This window comes from Oryctolagus cuniculus, chromosome 15 (genome assembly GCF_051225735.1).
Source record: "Oryctolagus cuniculus isolate XC-2025 breed Fujian yellow rabbit chromosome 15, ASM5122573v1, whole genome shotgun sequence".
Taxonomy (NCBI): Eukaryota; Metazoa; Chordata; class Mammalia; order Lagomorpha; family Leporidae; genus Oryctolagus; species Oryctolagus cuniculus.
This window is the reverse complement of record NC_142881.1, coordinates 54135755-54161439: the sequence shown is the minus strand read 5'-3', so window position 1 is coordinate 54161439 and position 25685 is coordinate 54135755. Positions and strand designations below refer to the sequence as shown.

At 41.5% G+C, this 25685-nt stretch overlaps 1 protein-coding gene across 1 annotated transcript in view; it reads right to left on the bottom strand.

Annotated features, from left to right (window-relative positions):
• Positions 1-25685, bottom strand: part of ARID5B (AT-rich interaction domain 5B) — a 182231-nt gene that overhangs the window by 73320 nt on the left and 83226 nt on the right. The window contains exon 4 of the mRNA XM_002718470.6: positions 17869-18099. Coding sequence (XP_002718516.2) covers positions 17869-18099 — 231 coding nt within the window. The remainder of the gene's footprint in view (positions 1-17868; positions 18100-25685) is intronic.

Sequence of the window (25685 nt, the reverse complement as noted above, 5' to 3'; positions counted from 1 at the left end):
ATCAACTCCACTAGGAATCAAAGAGTTAAATTTCCTGATTACTGATCAGACAGCCTCCTCTGATCACTACTGTATGGCTTCTAAACCCAGATAGGGGAGGGGTGAGGAAAATAGGATCATGCAAATTATTTTGCTTGACAGTAATTAAGAAATTATATGTTAAGAAAATCAGTGATTGTTCACATGAGTCATTAATGTGTTTTCATTCTTTGTAGAACTTTCTGGCACGCCCTTCCTTTCTTGCTTTAAATAAGCAAGGACTGGAAAATATGCATAGTATTTGGAACCCAGGGGAGTGACATATTAATGCAAAGTTTGCTTGGAAGTGTAGCTTTGCGGAAACTCAATGTGTTGCCATCCTTTTTGTTTCTGCCTCCCTTTACCTAAGACTTTTCTCCAGAAAGTTTGGGCGCTTCTTGGAACATGGGAGGCAGGGTCTTCTCTGGGCTGGGATCGTTCTCCCAGTCTAAGTTTTAGACCCACTGCTTGGGAAATCCATAAACACACACACACACACACACACACAAAATGGGGGAATCAAAAACAACTCAGCCATGGGCAATTAACCAGTCCCTGCTAATTCTGTTGCTCCCTAGAAGCGAATCTTCTCTCTGACTGAAACCATTGCCAAAGTTTGTTTTGGAAAAGTTTTAAATCCCCAGGAAAGAGTCTAAAAGGAGAGGATAGAAGGTTGAGACAGGCTCCCCAGTGGTGGGAACACCTTCAAATGAACTCAGGTTAGCTTACAAATCACCGATCCCAAAAAGAGCACAAACTAAAATTACAGTTGTTTTTATTGAAAGACAGCCTCAAGTGCTGACATGTAGTGTATGACATGTGATACATTATAATACTCTTCAACCAGTTCTGACATCAGATCTCCGGCGGCCTAATAACCACAAACGATCGCTGTAGTTAAGAACTAGCCAGAAGCAAAATAGATTCATGTAAAAGTAGCTTGAGCCATAAATACCTCAACAATATTTTATGTCACTTTGTAAAAGTTAAAGGAGTTCTATAATAATTAACAACAAAAACGCCATGTTCTTCACAATTGTATGGTGGCTGTGAAAGGTTATTTCATAGTCCCGAAGCTGCCAGTGCTGTAAATTATGCAGGCACCGAGAGGCATTAAGGAGAAATAATAGCAATTTAAACGAAGGCTGACGTAATTCATGATAAACAGTCATTGGAAAATATTACAATGTTGTCTTTTTTGAGTGGGTTTAATCAGAAGAATGTGACCATATTCTAACATAAACCACTTCTCTTTTCCATTGTGCTAGCACTTGGAATGTTGGCACTCACCCTGGCTGCAAGATTCTTATTCACAATAATTGCTGAATCCAGGGCTCCAACACCTCCGGGGAACCTAACAATGTAAATTTGGTATTCTGATTGATGGAAGGAGCTTCCAAGGAGCTTCCAAGGCAAAGCTCCAAAGCTCTAGGCTGCACGGTGGTCCATAAGAGGGACTAAGATTTGAGACTGCATAGCTGGGATGCCTTAAAGAATACATATCAAAAAGTGGGCTAAGTAACACCAACATTGAAGAATTACTTTATTGTCAAGTCTAACAGAACCCGAGGATGCAGTATAAATCAAGCAGCTGTCCTGATACAAACAAACCTTTGCCACAGATTGTTCTGGATGAACTATAAATACAGCAACACATCAAGGAGCCAATAAGATGAGGAAGATCAAACCTGCCAACTTTCATTAATGGACAATATCACTAGGTCAGGATCATAAGACATGATCACAAGATAGGGTGGCCAAGCAGATGTTTCTATCAGAGCACACTACTCAAATTGTTACCTTCTGTGTGTAAGAGCTCATTGGAGGCAGGCTTGAAAAAAAAAGAAAAAAACAGTTTGGCAACACATCTCATGCCAACATGGAGACCGGGCAATATTTGCCTCTCTAGCATTTGCCCCATCTTTGGGAGCAGAAAGAGAATAATGATATTGGGGTTATCACTGCAACACCTTCTGATGTGGAGTTCATTTAAGTCTTTAAGACAACTATCGATTATTTGTGCCCACAAAGCAGAGCGAGGATAAAAGAAAACATAGAAAACCCAAGAGCTTATTTTTCCTACTGGTTTCTATTTCATTCATGATCCATTCTTTCCAAGGGCCATTAAGAGCAGCAGAAGTGATTTCATTTTTTCTTCCTCCCCTTTTCTCTGCCAACCTTCGGGTGGAGGTGCTAATGAGCTGGAATAAACTCAAATGAGGGGAGAGGCGGCCTGCCCAGGAAGTCAGGGACTTGGATGATCTACATAGAGGGGGCTCTGTCCCTGATAATCAAAAATTAATTGCCACCTTCCAAAGATCACTTCAAATATCCATTATACAGCAAAACAGACTATTTTTGACACTGGATCTTTTCTTCCAACTGAATCTATTTAAATCATCCCAGAGGTCAAATATCTGGCCACTCCTTTAAAAATATTCTTTCAAAATAAGATAAATGGCTTTCTCTGGCATTTATACTAATAAAAATGTATTTTATCTCCTCTTGCCACGCAAACCTTAGCTTTCTTTAAATAGCCCATCACAAACATTATCAGTGAATTTTGCTCAGTGTACAAATATTTTATGCATTACAATGAGTAGCAGAACGCAAAACTTGCAAATATTTATTTTTAGACATATGGGAAAAAAAGCAATTAGAGCTAAAAATGTGAAGAATGAAGAGCTCACTTAGAAGCAATTACATTGGACATGCAAACTATTCTGCTATCAAATTTTTATTCAGATGCTGTACTGCATATTAAGAAATACCCCTTGCACACACACACAAATATTATTTCACAACTGAAAATACCCAATCACTATAAACAACATCTGGGGGTCATTAATAACTTACTCTGCAGCTGAATTAGCCAAATAATATGTGGCCTGACTCAGAATTCTTAAATTTCTATTTTGGAAGGAAGAAGGAGAACAAAACAGAGCATCACACCATGGCTTAGTTTTGCAAATCTGGATGCTTTCTGGACAGTTTATGTGAGTCCACAGCCGTGTGTATGCATAATGGACAATTTGTATACACATATGATGCTCATACGGTGTATGCATTAATCACCACTTCCCTCTCTGTGGTGTCCTGTTTTTGTTTTGAGGAAGTTTGAAATTCTAATATTGAGTTCCCTCGCTGCTCAGAGCCTTGTATATCATTAGCATATTTTTCAGACTGGTAAGAATCTGACCATAAGCAGCATCTGAGAAGCTTCCCATTCGCAATTGCGACGAAGCGTTTTGTACGTAGTCTTATAACACAACTTAAGAACAGGCACCTTGTTCAAATATTCCAGCCCCATGATAAAAGAACTAGCAATTTTGCTGCTACACAACCCACTGTACTGAAACACCCTAAATATTTATACTAACACGAGTTGAAAATAGTATCAGAAGACAAGGCCAAAATATTTCTTCTACTCATTATTAGCAGCAGTCTTTGGGAAGACAGATGCCAAAGCACCAGTGCTTTTCTAATTCACTGGGTTCTATCACATGGTCTGTTTATTATAGCTTTCGTGAGGAGTCAACAGACCAGCAGACTTACAGGCAGGGTAAATTTGTCTTTAAGACAATCCATATTTACAGGAGCTTTTAAAAAAAACCTCTAAAACATCACTCTGAAAACTAATGAATTTTGACTGTAGGATGTACAATTTGTTTACAGTTCAATGTCTCCAGAATTGGTGGTCTCCCAACTGATGCTATTTAACAATTATAATTGGCAATGATTGTTATTATATCAACAATACCTATAAAAATAATATGTCTTATACATGATGTTTTAGATTTGATGAACCTTAGTATCTACTCGACCTTTATCAGGGATCACAAAATTTTTCTCCAAAGAGTCACAGTAAATATGTTCAGCTCACTGTGGACCATTCTCAGGCCTTCCATCGTAGCACAGAAGTCACCACAGACAAGTTGAAAATGCAGGAGAGTGGCAGTGTTCTTGTAAAACTCTACAGCAGGCAACGGGCTGGACCTGACTTGAGGGTTGCATTCTGACCCATGGAAACGAGACTGCAAAGGGTACACTGACCTCTAAGCGCGGACCCAGCGATGCACAGTGCTGGGCCCTCAGCCCTGATGCTGAGCTTGCTAAAGGCAGAAGCTTTGCCATCATGAGTGTTCCTGGAGTAACCGCACTCCTGCAGCAGGTGCTCACCAGATGTGCGGGCAGGCTGAGGTGAATGACCATGTTTTAACTCACACAGTTCAGGGGTGGAAATTCAAAGACTATACAAGGTGGATTCAAAAAATGCACCCAGCTTCTCCTGAAAAAACATTTACTTTACACATTTGACAAAAATCCCAGAAGTTTTGAGCACAAGTCAGAATCTTGTAGTCATTAAATGAATTAGAATAGTTACCAGGCTACTAAAAAAGAACAGCACATCATAGCACGACTTTGCAGTTCGCAGGGTAGGGCTGGAATCCTAACTGCACCACTTAGCTAGCTGTGTCGTGGGACTTCCCTAAACCCCACTGAGTTTCAGTTTTCTCATCTGCAAAGCAGGTGAGGAAATCAGGTGTGCAAATCAGGTGTGCAAATCAGCACAAGCCTATATCACACTATTGTTTTGAGAACCCAAAAAGATAGTGTATATAGTAGGTGCTCAATAAGTGTTTGGTAAAGGTGACTTCACTGAGCCTTTTATTAAGTGATAAATTGTAAGAAATAATCATGATTTATTAAGTACTTATCAATTAGGCACCTGACGCATGGTAAAACTCTCAATAAAAAGTATGAGCTACTGTCATTAGTATTATATTTTAATTAAACACAATGCTAAGGAAATGAGCTGTCCTAGTTAAAGAATGTAAAGTTTACGGAGAATCATTAGTGATGACTCTTGTTTTACTGATACAAAGCAAGTGTGTAAGAACAAAAAGGGATCTTAAAGATGACCCGGTCCAGAGGTTCTTAAACTAAGATTTCACATACTCTACACATCTGAAAAATATGTACAGAATGTTCTACATTTGTTCTATGTTAATTTTTGCTAATAACATTATTCAAAGCTATCATTATTATGTTGGTCAAAGGATATAACATTTCAGTTAGATAGGAATAAATTCAAGATACCTGTACAACACAGTGACTATCACTGACAATGTATTAAATTCTTGAAAATCGCTAGATATTATCATAGATATTAAGAGTTCCCACCACAAATAAATTATTAGTTTCTCAGATAACGCCTATGTTGATTAGTATGATTAAGCCATTGCACCATTTATACACATTTCAAAGCAATATGCTGTATACAACAGCATATACAATTTTTATTTGTCAACTCAAAAAACATAGATAATAAGATGTATATTCATATTCAAGAAGTCCAAAGCAGATACCAAGAATTAAATTTTTACTAAATTCTTCAGGAGTCTGATGCAGGTTTGTAAATCTTTACCTGAACTCAGTTTCTTGCTTACGACTAGAATTCACTGTAGAAAGTTTTCTCCTGCAGTGCTTTGGAGCTGTTTAGACACTCCGGATCTTTATTCCGGATGCTAGTTCTCACTGTCCTTGACCACAGCCATGGAAGATTCAGTACACACCTAAGTCCACAGCAGGCTCTGATTATTGGTATCTCTGTTATTTCTTAAAAGGAACAGAAATTTTATACTAAGAGATTCCTGGAATCTGTCCTAACAAAATCACCAAAATTCTGGTGCCTTTATGGATAAAGATGTTCATCACAGTGTTAATTACACACCTTATATATAATAGCAACAAAATAAGACCATGGAGGAAACAATCCAACCCTCTTTTTGTGTGTGTGTGTGGGGGGGGATAGGCAGTTAGACAGTGAGAGAGAGAGACAAAGAGAAAGGTCTTCCTTCCGTTGGTTCACTCCCCAAATGGCTGCTACAGCTGGCGCACTGCGCCGATCCGAAGCCAGGAGCCAGGTGCTTCCTCCTGGTCTCCCATGCACGTGCAGGCTCCCAAGCACTTGGGCCATCCTCCACTGCCTTCCCGGGCCACAGCTGAGAGCTGGACTAGAAGAGGAGCAACCGGGACTAGAACCTGGCACCCATATGTGATGCCGGCGCCGCAAGCGGAGGATTAGCCAAGTGAGCCATGGCGCCAGTCCCAATAATCCAACCTTCTAATAGAAAGGAATTCTGTAAACTCTGATAAATTCACTTTCTACAATATTAAGCAATCCTTAAACTGGTGTCCATAACATTTATAATATAATAATAATATGAGGGAATGCTTATCTTATCATATCTAAACATTTAAGATATAAAAATTGTGTATGTAAAATATTGTCAAGTAAATTAAAAAATGTTCTGGAAAAAGACTGGAAGGAAATAGACGGTACTGACGAAACTGTTGATGGAACTTGGGAGGCAGTATCAGGGTGGACAAGCACTCCAGCTTTGACGCCAGACAGACCTGAACTGCAACCCAGCTTGATGACTCGCTATCACAATGATTTCAGGCTTAGATAAACCTTTCCCAGCCTGTGAAGTGATGGTTAGTAAGAGCGTTCTTATGGAGACACTGTGAGGAGTTAGAAAGTAATGTATAGAAAGGACTTAGCACACATTAAATACAAAGGGCCCAACATAGAGGTCATGTTCACAGAAAAGTAGCAATTATTACTACTACACATTTACTTTCATAATGGAAATACTTTCATAATGAGAAAAATATCGCAAAAACATGTAAACTGGGTTTTGTTATTTATTTCTATTTTTCCTCCTTGAAATACTGTACTAAGGAGACAAGGAAGGAGGAACATGTGGTTAATAGGAGAGTCTGGTTAATTAGGGTGTGCTGTGTGTGATCTCACAGCTGTGGTGCAGGCCCTCCAGCACTGGGCCATGCTTAGGGGGGATGGCATTAAGGGCACAGGCAGAGAAGCTGGTCCCAAGTCCCAGTGGGGTCTGAACACTGCTGTACTCACATCTAGCCATAGACTCACCTAATCCGGCTTATTTGCCCAATGGCACCCACAACACCTGTCCTTCCAGGTACCTGGAGCCACACAGAGCCAGGCTAAGCAGAGGCACTTGGAAGAGCTTGAAGAGCCCTCTCCCACGGGCAGGACAGTTCTCCTGTGCAGTATGCATGGCAGGGCTGAGGGTAGGAGGAGCAGTTACCAGGCTCTCTGAGTCACTGAAGCCACCTGCTCAGCCCATGCAGGTGACACAGAGGGTTAGTGAGACAACTTCACAGGGGCCCACAACAGTGCCTAGGTTTGCTCTAGTCGTGACACATTTCAATTTCCTTTGTTTCAAGAACTACCGGATGAAATGCATTCTCTGTAGTACGGTGCCTGCTGTCAGAGCTATGGTAAACACAAAACCTGAAAAGACCAACTAGCACTAAGGATTTCTCTCTTTCTGAGTTCCGGCAGTCGGGCAGGAGTCAGCTCCCTGATAAAGCATTGTTCCTGGTACTGTATGAGATATTCAAGTTCAAAGACTTGATATCCTGTTTCATATGGATAATATTCCTGTTTGGGGCTGAGAGGAAGAAACCATGACCTGCTAAATCTGTTATGTTGTGAGCTTGCCTCATCCGGGATCTTCCATAGAACTCTCCTGGAAGGCCAGAAGGCCTCGCCTTTACCTGCAAGTTCACAAAGCACAAAGTAGTCCAGGGGTGCAGTGCACCCACCAGGTAATCTGCTTAGTGAACATTACACTGGCTGAAACTTTTCTTTCCCAACACTTTCTGATGAGTCCAGCCTCAACTGTCAATTCTATCAGAGTCCTGACCCACAGAACCACATTTAATTGGAATCGGACAATGCCTTATTTTGGTAATGGACCAGTCAGTGTTGCTTGGTTTTCACACTGTGCGTTTGTGATACCTGTGCGTTTGTGAGTTAGTGGCTGGGAAGGTCTCTATGGCGACCTCTGGTTACCAGCTGCCATTTTCCTAACTGGAGGATGTTCCTCACTTCCTTAAAGCTAAGGAGCAACCTTCTGGGCGGTGTAGACAACAGGATCTTTAAAGCATCATCACAAAGAAATAATATTCACCAAAAGATATTGACCATTTTATGAAGAACGTTCCTGTGGTTTGCAAAGATGAGTAAATTCTGAGAGCAAATCTGATCTCTTTCAGCTAGCTACTTTCTCTTGAGAACTGAATCAACTGGCCATAAGCTAAAGCTGAAACACTGAGTCAAGAAATACTTATTTAACAAAAGACAGAAGATGGTGGAGTTTTGAAGCCTTCTGGAGTCTAGCAGAGTTTTTATGCCATTTCAGCAAATTCCTGACTCAGCTCCATGTTCTTCTCACTTTATGGCAGAAAAGCATGCCACTAGGATTCAACAGAGGTCATGCATCTAGGTGGAAGTGGGGGGATGTTACTTTGCTAAACCTACTTCAGCAACAGGCCAGGTCTGTGACAAGAAACTGCTTAACCTCTCTGCAGATACTCACGGTCAAACACAAGGTTGTTAAGATGATTACAAACGGTATTTACAGTGGATCATTGCTTCACAACTTATCCAAGAAAACTTATAAACTTGACTTGTAAGTGTCTTGGGAGTGTAGACCGGTATCCCAACAGTGCCTGGAGTTGTGCCTTACACATAGTTTGGTGCTCAGCAAATGACTGAACTCATGAATAAGCACCCAGGGAGCATTAAAATGTACTGGTGTTTTTCTGATCAAATCCCATCTGTTCTTTAGTCCTCCAAGATGGTGACTGGAGAGCCCAAAAGGTCATTTGGAGAAGAGATTCTTCGGGAGAGAATTTAGGCAACTTCCAAAGGGAGGAGAAAGCCCAGATGATGGAATCAAGGCCAATGCCAACCAGCAATGAGATTTCCTGAGCAGGCAGCACAGCTGGTTCTTGTGCCAAGAGCTTGGCTATTCTGCCTCCGTTGAAAACCCATTACCAAATCATGGCAAGCAAAATTTAATTTTAAAAAGGGAAATGATTTATGTGCCACAGGAATAAAGAAGTGACAGAAGCAGGAAAGCTTGCACACATTTCGTTTTTTGAAATTAGGCCTATAATTTTTTCATTAAAGAAGGATGCCAAGTTGGGGAGGCCAATGCATTCTAAGCAGAAAATTATAGAGAGGTATATAATGAAAGTCCTGTCAGCATCAAAACACGATGTCTTACAGAGCCCAGGAGAGCACAAGACAGTTTACTATCTGCTTCCTTCAAAGTCTAAATACTTCTAGTCCTTACAGAGCCCCCGCTCATATTTGCTTCTCTGATGAGAAGAGGTCTGAGCAGGGAAGTGATGACTCTAGCCGGTGCACTGAAGAGATCAAAGGACAGCAAGGGCTGGGGCAGGGACAGTGGCACAACAGAGGTAAGAGACGGTTGAGGCTGGCGTCAGAGTCTTGATGCCAATCCAGTTGTTTTCAGATTCTGAATGGTTATGCCCATCCCTTTCCTATCAAGAGGCTAGCTTGAGCAGAGGCTGAGCTGAAGACAGTGTAGTAGAATGGGGAAGAGTGTGCAGGCTGAGGAGGGCTATCCAGGATCAAATGCTGGTTTGAACCCTTGTGTCATGGTGCTGTGCTTCAGTGTCCTTATCTGTAACATGGGACAGAAATGACGCTGACGCACAGAATACATGTTTGCATTCATTCATGCAACCAATATTTATTACACATCTGCTAGGTTCCAAGTATTGTTTTGTTCCCTGAGCATACAGTTGTGAACAAGAAAGAAAACCCACTGCATACCTTACCAAGAGCTTACATTGTAGTATCTGTGGGGAGCAGGAAGGCAGACTATAAACATGTGAAAAAAAATAGGGGTTCAGTTTAGATAATGATGAGTTACAGGAAGATGATAACACTGTGGGTGATGGGATAGAGCTGAACCTGAAGATGATGGTAGGAGAAGATTTTTCTGGGGAGAAAATATTTGAATCAAGACTAGAATGATGAGGAGGATCCAGACTCACGATATCCAGGAAAACATACTCCATGCAGAGGGACCAACAAACTAGAATGAATGGTTTTTAAATGATACCTCATTTTCCCCAGCAGTCTGAACAGGTATGAAACAATTTTGTAGGTGGTTCTTGATGAACCACTGGGGACTCAATATGTGTTTAAGGTTATGCTGGGTGGTCTAAGAAGTACAGGAATATTCAAGTAACAATATGTATTTACATAGTACTCACCATGCACCATCGAGGTACTTTTACTTACTAATTCATTTAATCTTCACAATTCCCTAACGTCTATACCTGTGTGGTATAGTCCATGACTATCTCACATTCTGTCACTTCTCTTTTCAAATACCATGATGTAAGCTCTTTAAAGGAGAGGAAATTTCCATCTTGTTCAACAATTGGTACGAACAGGACCAGGACACTATTTGGCATATAACAGTAACTGGTCAAACGAAGGAATGAGTGAAGATGTAACTTGTGTCAGGCACTATGCTAGGCTCAAAACACCCCCAGACAGCCTCATCTATACTGTCAAGAGCTTAGATCAATCTAGTTATATACAATGAAAGGATTAGGGAGAATCTTTTTTTTTTTTTTTTTTTTTTTTTTTTTTTTAGCAGGCAGATGGACAGTGAGAGAGAGACAGAGAGAAAGGCCTTCCTTTGCCATTGATTCACCCTCCAATGGCCACTGCGGCCGGTGTGCTGTGGCCGGCGCACCACGCTGATCTGATGGCAGGAGCCAGGTGCTTATCCTGGTCTCCCATGGGGTGCAGGGCCCAAGCACTTGGGCCATCCTCCACTGCACTCCCGGGCCACAGCAGAGAGCTGGCCTGGAAGAGGGGCAACCTGGACAGAATCCGGCGCCCCAACCAGGACTAGAACTTGGTGTGCTGGCGCCGCTAGGCAGAGGATTAGCCTATTGAGCCGCGGCGCCGGCCAGGGAGAATCTTTATTTATCAAGATTTTTAAAATGAAGTCGGCATAGACTTACTCTGAATCTTAGCCCATGACTCCTACCCATGACCAGTGGTTTTTTTCTGTGAGTTTTTTCAGGAACGTGGCTCTTTCCTGTAGTGTGAATGTGTAGGGTTTTTTTAATTGATAAAAATATCTGTTTGTCCCTAAAGAGGAATATGTTCATTTCACTAATGTAACAAGATATAACTTCCTTACTTTTCTGGATGAAATGCAAAGTGAAATATCAGCCAGTATAGACATAAATCTTTTCTTCTGGGGGTGAACATGAGTTTATTGTATCAATGTGTCCAAATAGTTTTAATAACCCATTGAGTCCACTCAGCTACAAAATGAGTCCAGAGTTATTTTAAAATCTCCTCTCAAGTTCCAAAAATAGGAAATAAATCCACTAATCCAACCCATTCCATATTTTATGACTCTTTACATTAATTTACAGTAGCAACATAAAATTCTTTTCATTAATCCCCAAGAGGGAGGGTATTCGGGCTTCCAAGGCCTCTGCCCAAGAGGTCTGCTGTCCAGCCCTCCTTCCATCTTACTGTCGCGGAAGCTGAGCACATGTGCTAATCATTATTTGTACTGTGGAGCACATCCGAGACACTGCTACCAGCAGCTTTATTTGGATTTGGTTCACTATGTTGTAGGATGACCTTAACATTCTCTTTGTCCCTACTTTGGCAGCATACCCAGCAAGGCGATGTACCAAGAGTGACTTGGTTAGACCATTCTCTATGGAGAAACAACCTCTAGAAAACTTCCCAAAGCCGTCCTCCAAGTGAGATCTTTGAAGGTTAAGGTCTTTTGCATAAACAATATACAAGAAGCCTTTCCACTCCTTTCCCAGTCGCTTTCAATTAAAGAAAAATATCTGCCTTGTTATCATCTGGGAGATCGGTGGGCACTGCAGGCAGGCAGTGAAAGCCTGAATGTGGACAGGGGCCAGGAACAAAGCCATTTGATCATCGAAATCCACTGTGACCATGAAACCTACTTTGGCAAGGAAAAAAATGTTTACTCACTTAGAAATTCCCATGATCCTTAACAAAACAACTGCCTTTCCTTTCATTTCCAGCAAAACATGTGATGTTTAGAGGGGAAGAGGCAGAGTCCAGCTTGTCCTTTGTGCTTCAAAATAATTTTATACTTCCTGAGTTTTCTTTCATAAAATTCAAGGTTTTGTTCCCTCATCTGTCCTGCTTTCTCCTTTTCAATTTTCTTCTTTTGTCTATAATGTCATTATTTCACCCAACAGGAAAAATGGAAAGGGAAAGTTCAATGCAGAATGAGAAAACTCTCTTTAAATCATACTATAAAAAGTTGAAAACTGTTCCCTTCCATTAAGGTTCTATAAGACCCACAAACCTTAGGGAAATGGATTCCTTTATTGTTCAAAGAATAGGATCCAATTGTTCTAAATAAATACAAGATGGCTAAAACCTGAGATTGTAATTGAAACAGCAAAGAATCTTCACTTATCAAAGGGATTTTTTTTTAATCAAGTAAATACACATTTTTTTTTTTCCTGAGCTTGGCAAGGTGGCTATGTTTTACCCACTTTTACAGATGGGGCAAGTTAGGGATTCACTTATCCAAACGCATAAAGAAGCAAATGGTTGAGCCTTGATTTAAACTCCAGCTATGGCCTGTAAACCTAGCACTCTTTTGACCATGTCCCACTGGTCCCTTCCTGGCCTCACAGCAGAGTGTATGTATTAACACAGTCATGTGCTTCTTAGAGACAGGTATACTTTCTGAGAACTGCATCGTTGGGCTATTTCCTTACGTGAATAGCCCAGTGTACATATCCAAACTAAGATGGTTGTGAGGTCACTACGTAATTTACTCTCTGGGATCACTGTCATATATGCAGTCCATCATTCACTGAAACGTCATCACGTGGGGCAAGATAGTATTGACACAGCCAATTTCTGCTCATTGGAGATCAGAGCTCATGGTGTCTACACATAGACCAAACACCTAACAATAGTCTATCTCATCTCTTTTCCTTCTAGATGAATGACCACTCTCTTCCTTTTAACCCCAATCCCATTTCCTGGTCAAGAAGCACACATCCTAACTGCCAAAAACTTTAGCAGCATGACTTAGACTTCTAATGTATCTTTTGCATTCAAAATGCAGACCAAAATAAGCCATATCTTCTTTTAAATATGTCAACCATATCTTCATCCCATTAGCCCCATCCACCGGTAACAACTAACTTCATTTCTTTCTTTCTTTCCTTTTTTTTTTTTTTTTTTTTGACAGGCAGAGTGGACAGTGAGAGAGACAGAGAGACAGAGAGAAAGGCCTTCCTTTTGCCGTTGGTTCACCCTCCGATGGCCGCCGTGGCCGGCGCACCGCACTGATCCGATGGCAGGAGCCAGGTGCTTATCCTGGTCTCCCATGGGGTGCAGGGCACAAGGACTTGGGCCATCCTCCACTGCACTCCCGGGCCACAGCAGAGAGCTGGCCTGGAAGAGGGGCAACTGGGACAGAATCTGGTGCTCCAACCAGGACTAGAACCCGGTGTGCCGGCGCCGCAAGGCGGAGGATTAGCCTAGTGAGCCGCGGCGCCGGCCGACTAACTTCATTTCATTCATGCATATTTTGTCACCTATACATGTCTCTGATAGAAGCCAGTACCTTAAAGTTACCCATTTATCTGCCACACTACACATTCTTCTGTTTGGATTTAGCTGTCAACACTTTATATATGTGAAATCAATCTCTGTGATATTAATGTAAACACTGTGCATTACAAAGTGGTGGACATTTTATTGTTCTAACAGCAAAAACAGGACAGTGTTGGCCTGTGTGTGTTTTCTGCATAGTAGAGACAATAGCAAAAATATAGATGACCATATGTGCTTTATGAAGAGGACTCACAAAAAAGAGGTAGAAGCAAGGTAGGAATTCTGGAGAAAACCTATGTCAGGAAATTCTAACGGATCACTAGGGGCAGGAATTATGCACTGGGTAAAGATTTTTATAAGGAAAAAATTGCCATTCATGTCACTTTCCCCTCATTGTTATTACAATCTCATTTCCTAATTGCAATGTGTAATACAATGAGTTTTCAGTATGCTTTAATAGGGAGTCTGTTGTTTTAGTTTTAAAAATAGTCAATTCTCTTCTGAGAAAAGAGCACGCTGCTCTAAGAGCAGTGTAACTGACAAGATGGAAGGATGTGGACAGGATGTCGAAGCTGAAGCTTTTCAATCACTTACCATTAATATGATTCAATTTATGCTTATGTCATAGGTTTAGACATTGCACAGGGCTGTAAGCAAAGAAGGAACTTGAACAAAATACAGTGAAGAAGGCAGATGGTATGCTATCAAAACCCTTCAAGCCTAAAATAACCTTTCCCAAGTAAGGAGGATAGTTAATTAAAACCAGGATATATTTACTCTATTCTGAATATCTCAATGTAAATAAAAATCAAAATGACACTACTGTAATGTTGGATTAAATGATGAAATTTCATCTATTCTATTTTTCTTTAATAGTTTCTAATCAAACTTCTCATTAAAAAGCTTCATAAAATTCCATAGAGAATTTATTTACAGGGATTCGTTGAAGATTTAAAAGCCTTACTTTTATTGTTCAATTAAACTTGTTATTCGGTGGACAACATTAAAACAGCAGGGAGAGGGAAGGTGTCTGTGCAGTCAGGCAAGGGTGTCCCACAGAGCAAAGTCTATTTTCAGAGATGAATCTGGGGAATGCAGGTAAGAGAGAGATCACGTGAGGCAAGAGTGAGGTTCCCTATCCATGACAGCAAGCCGATTAATTCCAGTTCCAAAACTACTGCCTGGGTTCTTCCTAGGCCTGACCCTTTGCCTCCATTGCCCACTGCTATAGAGGGCATCAGGACATTTATAAAACCCATCCCAAGGGTAGTGACAAGGGCAGGAAACCTAAGAGACCAAAAGTTGACCAAGGTCAAAGGTGCCATTACTTAAAATGGAGAATCAGACACACAGGCTTGAAATCATCTAGACTTGGCCAACAGTTTTCTAATAACTTGATTCCTATCTTTTAAGATCAGATCAGGTCCTCCCTTAGCCATGAGACTGTTTTCCCTGACTTCTTGCCCTAACTGCCACCCCCAAACACCACTTCCCACTGCTAAATTCCTATGGAACTGGTTTTCTGTAACACTCACTAAACACTTAATCATTGGCTCTTTGTAGCATTTAGTTAACCTTACAAGAGCGTTAATCCTGTCTTCCCCATTTAGATTTTAAACCCTCGAAATAAGCAAGGACCACATTTTATTTATCTTTTTAACACTCCCCCACCTCCACTCCATAATTCAGTTTAATAGAAGAAAGCAACATGTATATTAGTTAATAAAATAAACATTATTCAATCACAGGAAAGCAGATACCATCCTTTTAAGAAGGGCTTTGGAGGTATTTAGGGGTGATATATGAATTTCATGTCAGAGGTATAGCTGCTAACACTATAACCTCTTTACCATCAGCTCCCCCATCCATCCACCTGGCGATATGGCTAATAAAATTTGATTTTTACAGCCTAGGCCTACTGCTACAGAAATTACATTTGACCAATTATTGAAGTCACCAAACGTGGGGTAGAGAATATATACTGGGTAGGAAATTTATCTGCAGGCCCCCTGGCACTCTTGGTAATCGGACAGAAGTGTTTCATTCATCTGGCAGTGTTTAATATTAGGAACATTTGTTTAATGCTAGTCACTAATTAAATTTATGTTCTTCTACCAACTGTTAGTTGGTTGGAGAAACTCCACCACACATTTTAACAAACACTTTAACCCATGTTGGTCTCAAGTTGTACAACCAGTTGGAGGTTTAAAAGGGTGTTCTCTGGAAATTTAGATGCACGCCAAAAAGCGGGAGGTGGTAGAGGCCTGTTGGTAAGGTGCTCACATCAGCTCAAAAGAAGCTTTTTTGTTTACTTACTGACACAAAATACTTGAAGAAGTACAAACTATTTGAAGTACACATTCAACTAAAAAAAATCTAAAATTCTAATGATTTAACTAGCCATCTAGAAGCTCTTTAAAGGTACCTTTATTCCAAAAGAAAGCTTCCACTTTAAGAGGCTGGGGAAGAAAAACAGCATTAAAATTAGCTAGACCAGAAGAAAGTTCAGGAAAACATTCAAAAGTCAGATGCTTGTGTTTGTGAGAACATTTAAAACTAATTTAGTAACTCTTAACAACCATTGTGATTGCTGTTAAATTGGAACTTCTATTACCAATTCTAGAAGCAACAGCTTTGAAACTCAGTGACTAATAACTCTTAAATTAGCCAAAAAGGTTAAAATTTTTTCATTATATTACACTGTGAAACTCTAATTTTGAATATTCTTAAGTGAGGGAGAGCATTCTTTCAGTTTTATTTTATGTCAGGAATTTAGAGATCTCATGAGCTCCAAGCACCATACAGGGCTTGGGAGCAGGGGATGCAGAAAAACTTACATCCCAAGCAAGAGGAAGATTTGTAAATGCTGATCTGAAAAGAGAGATGTTCTAAAAAATATATTGGAAACACTTGTCTATTTGAATAAAAATGTTATTTGAATATTAAAAATATAACAATAACTATTTCTTTGTAGGAATAAAACAAGTCATACAAATATCCCCCACTTCCTGGAGAGTTATTGATAAGCCAGAGTTTTGAGGAATATCTGAAAAAACAAATTATAAAAGGAAAAAGTCATGGTCTTACATCCCCATACACTTAAGTCTTTTGGTTCCACTTCCTCTCTGTCTTCTCTTCCTTCTTAGACTATCCATCTCCCACCCCCTCATCCTGTCCATCCTCTGCCCACAGATCTGCTTACAAAAGATCCCTAGTAGCAGCAACAGGGCTGCTGGAATCATGGAGAATCCAACTGAAGAGACTGCAGTGACTTCTAAAAACATGGTGAGGTCTACGCTGGTCAAACAGAATAAACTCAATTTCAGTCATCTTCAAACAAAGCGTCCTTGGGGAAACATTAGCCAACAAGACCAGGGAATGCTCCACAGCTCAAAGGGACCCCATGTTCCATCTAGACCAGGGTACCAATGTCTGTTTCCACTCAGGTACCCATGAGGGATCCAGCAGGGCTTGGAAATGCCAGTGGTTGCTCAAGACTGGTGATTCGCAGAGAAGGCTTGGGAGTGTGTGTGTTGGGAGGGAAGGGAGGAAGTGTCCCTGTCTCTGTGAGTATAAGAAATCCCAGGGAACTTGTGCAGTTTGGAGAGTCACTGATACGACCTCAACTCTTCAACAGACCAGAAGGTCAAGGTGTGGAGGACAGCTATCTTGGCTGGCCTCTTCCCTCTAGTCTTTCACTACATCCTGTAAGGCTTCCCAAATGGAGAAAGCCTTCCTTTCTCCTCTGTCTATAGACACATATGACCAGTCAACAAGGCAGAGCTGCAGAAAAACAAACTGTTTTTGGTGGGCACTCTGTGTGTGTGTGTGTGTGTGTGTGTGTATGTGCATATATATGAAAAAATTAACGTCTCTATCTACCTACCTATCTAATATCTATCTAATGCAAAGTACTAAAGTGCCTACCATTGGTGCATTTGTACAGTAGCTTATAACACTGAAAAGTCGGTGCTCAGTTACATCAGTCACATTTTAAAATCAGCATTTAGATAGCCAAAGTCTTTTCAGAAAGAACTAATATGCAAGTTTTCTGTCCTAAAGACCAGTTTCAAGGTTGACCAAGCACCTTCAGATGCTATATGAACAACACATTCTGAATAATAATCTTTAACCCATGGCAAACCACAGGCTTCCCAGAAGGCAATGATGCCTTGTGCTACAAAGATTTGGGGAATGGGAGGGGTGGGGTGGCACATGAGGCCTGTGAAAATGAACCTTGTTCCCATCACTGCTCTTCACAAGAAGTGAAAACAACTAGACACACACACATGTACAAGTTTGAGGTAGAAAACAAAAAGACTCACCAAACTCATCACATATACTCTCGTTTTCTATGAGCGTTGGGTGGTCAAACGTGTCCCGGCAGTACAGGATCTGAGGGTTCCTGCTGACCACAGCAATGCCCCCAAGAGCCAATGCAAACTGGTCCGTTAGAATGGACGATGGCTTATCCTGGATGCGTTTCAGCATCGAACGGTACCGGCAGTACTGAGGGTAGCTGAGGACTATCACGTTTGTTTCTTCCTCGTCCTCCCCTAGACAAATGAGAAAACAATCCATTACCCTCTTCCCTCCAGCAATGACCTTTCATGACCACGGCATGATTTCAATAATCATCTCTGTTTTGTGCGACGGATGCGGTCTTCAACAAGACTTACCCTGGTGCATCTGCATTACAACCTGTGAATGAGGGCATCCTCCAAGCCCCACCTCACCAATCCAACTTCACACACACACACGCCCATGGACGCACATCAGGCCACTCACAGACCATAACCCACTTGTGGAGAAAAGAGAGTGTGATGGCCTTCTAGGCATATTAAACAATATTTGGATCACCAACAACTATCAAACTGAAAAAAAAAATCATTTTGAAAGAATTTGACTTTTTTTTTAAGCATGAAAATCATCACCGTAGGAAAAAGTAGAACGTTGTTGAGCATCTTTACACTCCTCTGCACACTTTGGTGTTGCTCTCACATTGGATTCCGTAATCTCTTCAGTGCTTGAGGCCTCTAAAAAGGTCATCAGTCCCCAGAGAGATGTTCATAGAAGCCCAAATAGCGTCATCGTCTGCTCTGGGGGTTGTTAGCGCTCTACAGAAAATATCTCCCGTCCTCCTTATGCGCCTGAGGAAAGGCTGTGCCTCGTGCTGTCTTGGAGTCCCGTGGCTATGTGCCTTGGTTTGGCCAAAGAAATATGACAGAAGCGATGGCCGCTGTAAGAGCCAATGTGCCACCCAACCCAGTGTCCTTGCCCCTGATTGGGCCATCTGCAATGGCTCTGATAGCGGCTCCTCTGCCACTGTGGATGTTAGAGGTAAACTACATGGGGGCAGAGCCCTGGGCTAATCCCATGTAGATGGACAACCTCAACAGAAAAGAAACTGCAGGTGTCTTAAGTGACTATGACTTCGGATTGTTTGTAACAGCAGCAGACCTATCTCACTTAATTGAATAACCCACCTCTCCACCCTCCCCACACCCATACCCCCTGTCTTTTTAATGTATCTCAAATCCATCTGGTAACCTGGCATTTCTCAGAGAACCTGGCACACTGAGAGGACTCCCAAGCATCCTTGCAATACAAGTGTATCAGAACCAACCGAACTCAGGAGAACACTTCAGCAACCTGAGTGCTCCTACCACGATCTTAATGCTTATTTACATTTCACTATAATTTTGTGCTTCTTATAAAAATCAGACATGGCATGGATGAATCCTTTCACTTTAAACTTGAGAAGTGGCAAACACCCCCGTTGGTATCTGGCCACCTGCACAATGTCAAGCTGAATTTAGGCTCCCTGACCCAGCTTGCCATCACTCTCCATGACCATACCACCAGGGCAGTTGTGAGCAATTCCCAGACATGTCACTTGCCTATCTAAAGGAAAAACAGTTAATATTTTGAGCCCTCACCACGCTGCAGAGAATTTCACAAGACAGTTGTTAAGGATACCTACGTTATCGTGGCCATCTGCTAACCAGTGGGAGACGAATGAGTAAGAATAGAGTATAATGATGGAACATAACCAGTACCAATGGAGGGTGTGCATATGACCTTTTCAGACAGGAGGCTGATGCCCAGATGTATTTCTAATTATGTTCACTTAGTTCCTCAGGCTGGAGGCTTCTCCACAAATGGAGATGTTCAGTTGCTTGCAAGATGACATGTTGCGATGGCTTGCCTCCTGCCTGGCTTGAGGGTAGCCACTTCATCAGCTGGCACACTTAATTAAAAGGAAATACAGGGCAAGCACTTGGTGTAGTGGTTAAGTTGCCGCTGGGGCCAACATCCCATATTGGAGCCTCAGTCCAAGTCTCAGCTCCACTTCCAATTCCAGCTTCTGGTTAATATGCACTCTAGGAAGCAGCAGGTGGTAGCTCAACTGCTTGTGTTCCTGCCACCCATGCTGGAGGAGACCTGGACTGAGTCTCAGGCTCCTGGCTTTGTTATGGCCCAGCCCCAGCTGTTGTGGGCATTTGGGGGGCGGGGTGGGGCGTGAAGTAGTAGATGGAAGATTTCTCTCTTTCAGGTAAAATAAATACATTAAAAAATTTAAAAGAAAATATGTTTACAGTGAAGACAAGTCTCCAAATGAAAGCTAGATTTTAGCTGCTAATATAGGTCCCAAAACATGCCAATTTCAGATTTTTTTAAGAGACAAAGATACAAAATTCACACTTTGGGTTCAAATTTGTGGTTTCTACAGATTTATAACACAAGAAGTTTTAGTGGAAATAGTCACCAAATATCATCAGAACCCCAAAGTATACAAGTACTGTTTCAAGAAGTAGCCCTCAATGTGTCAACTGAGTTACTGTTCTCTGTCTGTGAATGAGAGACAGGGACAAGCATGAATTGCTGGGGCTTACTTCTCTTAGCAGGCGCAGCACCTAATACTATCTCCTGCACGTAGGCAACACCATGAAAACACCTGTTGATTCCAAGAGTCCGTATTGGTTGTGCCACTGACTTTCTGCAATGGAGGCAAACTGCACCAGGTTCTCCAAATTTTCTTGAGGCAAAATGGAGAAGGTTGTGCTTTCCAGTCCATGTGAGGGCACAGGAACAGTTGCTTCACAGTTAGTTTCATGGAAGCAGATGTCACCTGGACCCCTGAGACCAGTTCACTCCTCGTGCTCCCTTCAGTTTCCTTCTGCTCTTCTCAGGGTCTTTTTTTTTTTTTTTTTCCTTCAAAATGATGCCCTCTGTCTTCTTAACTCTCTGCTCTGGATTTAATACACTTCCTGATAATCTTGTATACTGGGAAATTACCTCCTTATTCCTCTCCATCTCCTCTCAGCCCAAAAGATTGGCCATCTTTCCTTCATGCAGTTCCTAAAATGCTCACTGAACCATGAATCCATCTCTTGTTGCTGAGAGCGAAACAGCGGGTTTGCTCTACTTGCAACTCATGGAAACGAGCCCCTCAGTCATCCACTGAAGCTGGAGACAATGTCTCTAAAGGTGGTCCTGGGATTTCTCACTTCAGATTCACTCCTGGTGCCACCAAGGCCCACGGACTCAGGAATTCTAAGGCTGGGACCCAGGAATTTAGCTTTCCTAAGCATGCCAGCTAGTTGTTGCACACTAAACTTCAAAACCAGTAACTCTGAATCTGACTTAGCTATGCATAAATTTATATTTACTTATTTTGGGTTGTGAAATATGTATGTGATATATATCATATATAGCTATATATTTTTATTTTTAATGGACGTAATAATTACACTTCTGGGGGCTGGCACTGTGGCAAAGAAGGTTAAGCCTCTGCTATTGACACCGGTATCCCATATGGGCTCCAGTTTGAGACCTGGCTGCAACATTTTCAATTCAGCTCCCTCCTAATGGCCTGGGAAAGCAGTGGAAAATGGACCAAGTGCTGCGGCCCTGGCACCCACATGGAAGACCCAGAAAAAGTTCTGGGCTCCTGGCTTTGGCCTGGCCCAGCCCCAGCCATTGCAGCCATTTGTGGAGTGAAACAGCAGATGCAAGACCTCTCTCTCTCTCTCTCTCTCTCTCCCCCCTCTCTGGTTGTAACTATGTCTTTAAAATAAATAAAAAATAAATCTTTACAAAAATTATATTTATGGAGTAGAGTGTAATAATTCAATACATGTGTACAATGGGTGTATGATCAAATCAAGGTGATTAACATTTCTGTCTCCTTATACATTTATCATTTTTTTGTGTTTTGAGCCTTCAAATCCTCAAATCTTCTCTCTCCCAGTTCTTTTTTTTTTTTTTTTTTTTTTTTTTACAGGCAGAGTGGACAGTGAGAGAGAGAGAGAGACAGAGAGAAAGGTCTTCCTTTGCCGTTGGTTCACTCTCTAATGGCCGCCCCGGCCGGCGCGCTGCGGCCGGCGCACCGCGCTGATCCGATGGCAAGAGCCAGGAGCCAGGTGCTTTTCCTGGTCTCCCATGGGGTGCAGGGCCCAAGCACCTGGGCCATCCTCCACTGCACTCCCGGGCCACAGCAGAGAGCTGGCCTGGAAGAGGGGCAACCGGGACAGAATCCGGTGCCCTGACCGGGACTAGAACCCGGTGTGCCGGCGCCGCAAGGCGGAGGATTAGCCTAGTGAGCCGCGGCGCCGGCCTCTCCCAGTTCTTTTTAAAACATAGAAAAAGGTTGCTGTTCTGTGCTGTAGACCAATAGAACTTATCCCTCCTATACAATAGCAGTGTGGAACCCATGGTTGGATATATATTCCTATTTGTATTTTTCTTCTAAATTCCTAGTATCTAGAACAGAACTGAACCAAATTCCCTTTGCTTTGCCACTTTTGCAAGATTGCTGTGGGTATCACAGGAGACAGCAAGGGGGAAAAAAACCCCTGATAACTAAAAATGTGAGGAAGGAACTGTCTTCCTATTTAGAAAGCAAAGTAAATATTGATGTTACTTCTGGTACTGATAATAAAACACTAAAATTTGCAAAAGTCTTTTACATAATATGTCCTTTTTTCCTCCCAATAACCCTGTTAGTAACATCACTACTTGTTAAAGTCCCCAGTTTAGCCATGGGAGGCCACAAGTTCAGACACCCAAGTGACGAGCCCAGGATCTCAAGGACCAGGAACTGAGGAACTAGAATTGAGGTGAGATTATTACACATCTGAATTCCAAGTTTGATTAACTTTTCACTCTGGCAAAATGCCTCAAATAATAATAATAATATTTAACTCATTCACAATATAAGGGATGAAGATAGTGCTCTTTGATCACATGAAATATGAGGCTTCTGTTTCATGGGAAATGTAGACTCTGGTGAAGTGAGATTATTATTTAGGGTCACTGCAATTCCCATGGAAAGGATTTCCCACTATGGTGTGCCTTTCACGTCTTCCATCTGCTGGTCCACTCCCCAGTGGGCCCCAATGGCCCGAGTTGTGCCGATCCGAAGCCAGGAGCCAGGAGCTTCTTCCAGGTCTCCCACATGGGTACAGGGGCTCAAGGACTTGGGCCATCTTCTACTGGTTTTCCAGGCCATAGCAGAGAGCTGGATCAGAAGTGGAGCAGCTGGGACTCGAACCAGTGCCCATATGGGATGCCAGCACTGCAGGTGGCAGCTTTACCCGCTATGTCGCAGCGCCGGCCCCTCAATTTTCTACCCATGTGACAGGAAATAGCACCAATCTTGTTTTTTTTGCAAGCCTACAAGGACTGTCCCTCATTAACCTCTTTCCATGCTAAGAGGCTAGACGCAAGTTGGGATCTGGTGTGGTGTGGCAATGTTAAGTGGCACTAAAGTAAAGATTATGATAACTTTGTCAATTTTAAACAGAACCAGCCATCTGGGCCAGAGTTCTGATATTGTTTGAACCGAGGTGAATTTCCAACCTTGTAATTGGACATCCCCAGAGGAGTTGCCTTTCATATTTACAAAACCAGCGAGGGCCCATGAGACCTTCAGGGCTCCTAAGAAAGTCAGCAGAGCGTCTAAGGTGGGGATAAAGAGAAAGAAGCTCCAGAGGAGACCAGACACCTGGAAGAACCGAGTCAGCAGGGCCGAGGCCCCCCAGGAGCAGATACCCCAAGTCTCTCTGTGGTGAAGCAGGCACCGTATTTTACTGGAGAAGTGTCTCTTTCTCAAGACACAGTGTCACCTGAATATGAAAGGTGTGGATAACAGAATCTAAAACAACGAATTTCGGAGAGTGTCCCGGATCTAACATTCTATGATCCTCGAACTGCCTCCCCAGCTACGGAAATATTAAGTCGTTGAGTGGCTGGCATGTTTTATTTTGCCCTAGTATACCAAGAAACAAATAAAGGCAAATGACCCTTTCAGGAATTCTTATTTGAATTCCTCAGCTACTTCTTTCCTCCTTATGCATTTCATACACACATAAACAAACACGCCTATGCAGAGTTACCCATGAAACAAGAGCTGCCAGTAAATGCTATGCAGGACCTTCCCCCCTGTCCAGTCCATGAGAGCTCCAGCAGATACAGCTAAGAAGGCATCAAGAACGAAGAAACTGCACATGCACATAGCAAAAGGCAAACAAAATGTGCCTGGCATAAAGGCTTGCTTTCAACCACACCCACACAGAAAAAGAAATCAAAATCCTAACCCAAGGAGCACTTCTTCTGACACACTCCAGTTGGTTGTACTTGGTTGGGTTATATATACATTACTCGATTTCAGTCAACAGAAAATGATCAGTAATAAATTACTGGTACCCAAGACTGAAATTTTAAACCATAATTATGATATTCTATTAAAATGTCATCCCACTCCTCAATTTCCCCCATCAAAAAAAATGTGAACATGCCTATTTTAAAATGAAATATTCAAAGGGAATAAGAGACCCAAAATTACTAAACCTCATTTCAACTTCAATAAAAAGAACTTTGCCTATTAAAAGTTAATACCTAAAGTACACTGCTTGTAATGCTCAACCAAAATTACTCTAATCCTGTGCTTATATCATAATTACACGTTTTGTTAACCTCTCTCAATGTCAATTTTTCACTTATTTATATATTTTCAAAGTCCAAAACAGAATTCCACAGAGAAACTGTAATTATAACATGAGACTCCACCCAGGCTTTTCAAACAGTAACTGTATACCATTGCTTTAATCCTCAGAGTGGGGCTGGGGGTGGGGAAGAGGTGGGGGGAGAGGGTAAAAGCTGGCAGTCGTTCTGAATAGCGTTGCTCAAGTTGTCTTTGTACAAAGAGAGATGCATGAAATAGCAAACACAATGAATTAATGGAGCATTGACTTTCAAATATCCATAATGCTATTTTTTAAAAATAGATAATGGTGGCCAAATGCACAGAAGGCTGAAAACATAAATTCCGGAGGAGAAATTTGCTTTTATGTCTTACACAACAATTTAGAAATGTAACTTTCTTTTTCATTTTAGGGGGAGAGGGGAAACATGTTTCCGAAACATCACACTATTATGCTTACTGAAAACCACTATAATCTACTTCTAACATCAGTAAGCTTAAAAAAAAAAAGTCTTTAAAAAACCCTTCACACCAGGATTTTATAGAGCCTGGTGGAAAAAATATGCATGTTCCTTCCTGCACCTAATTACCTCAACTGAAAAATCTGCCAAGTATTTTGCCCTTTAGTTCTCTTAATCGTATTAGGGCAAATGCATTTGGATGCCAATAGAAACAAACATTTAAAGATTTTCACTTAAAAGATTCCAAATATGTATGAAGGCTAAGTTTGAGACACAATGTCCCTGGTGCTTCAAAGACAACATAGTTTTCTTTTTTTTTTCTCAAGCAAATATGAATTTGCTCATGTTATAAAACTTGATGTCTAGTTTTGAAACAATTTAAGTAAAATAACATCAATATGAGAGGCTCTCACAATGATTTATGCTTCCTTCTGTTACTTTATTACATTAGACATTCCTTTCTCAAAGCTTTATACTTTTCTCTGTGCTCCTAGCAACCAACCAAAGGCAAAGCATCAACTTGATATACCTGGCACTATTCCAGTTCTTACTGCTATTGACAATTACACTGAAGTTTCCATTTAATTGCTGTTCTGTTGTGACACCGAATATTTGTCATAATTAGGCATTTCCTATTTTCTGTCCATTCATTTTTGATTATTCCTGAAAATGATTTTTTTTTCATTTTAGAAAA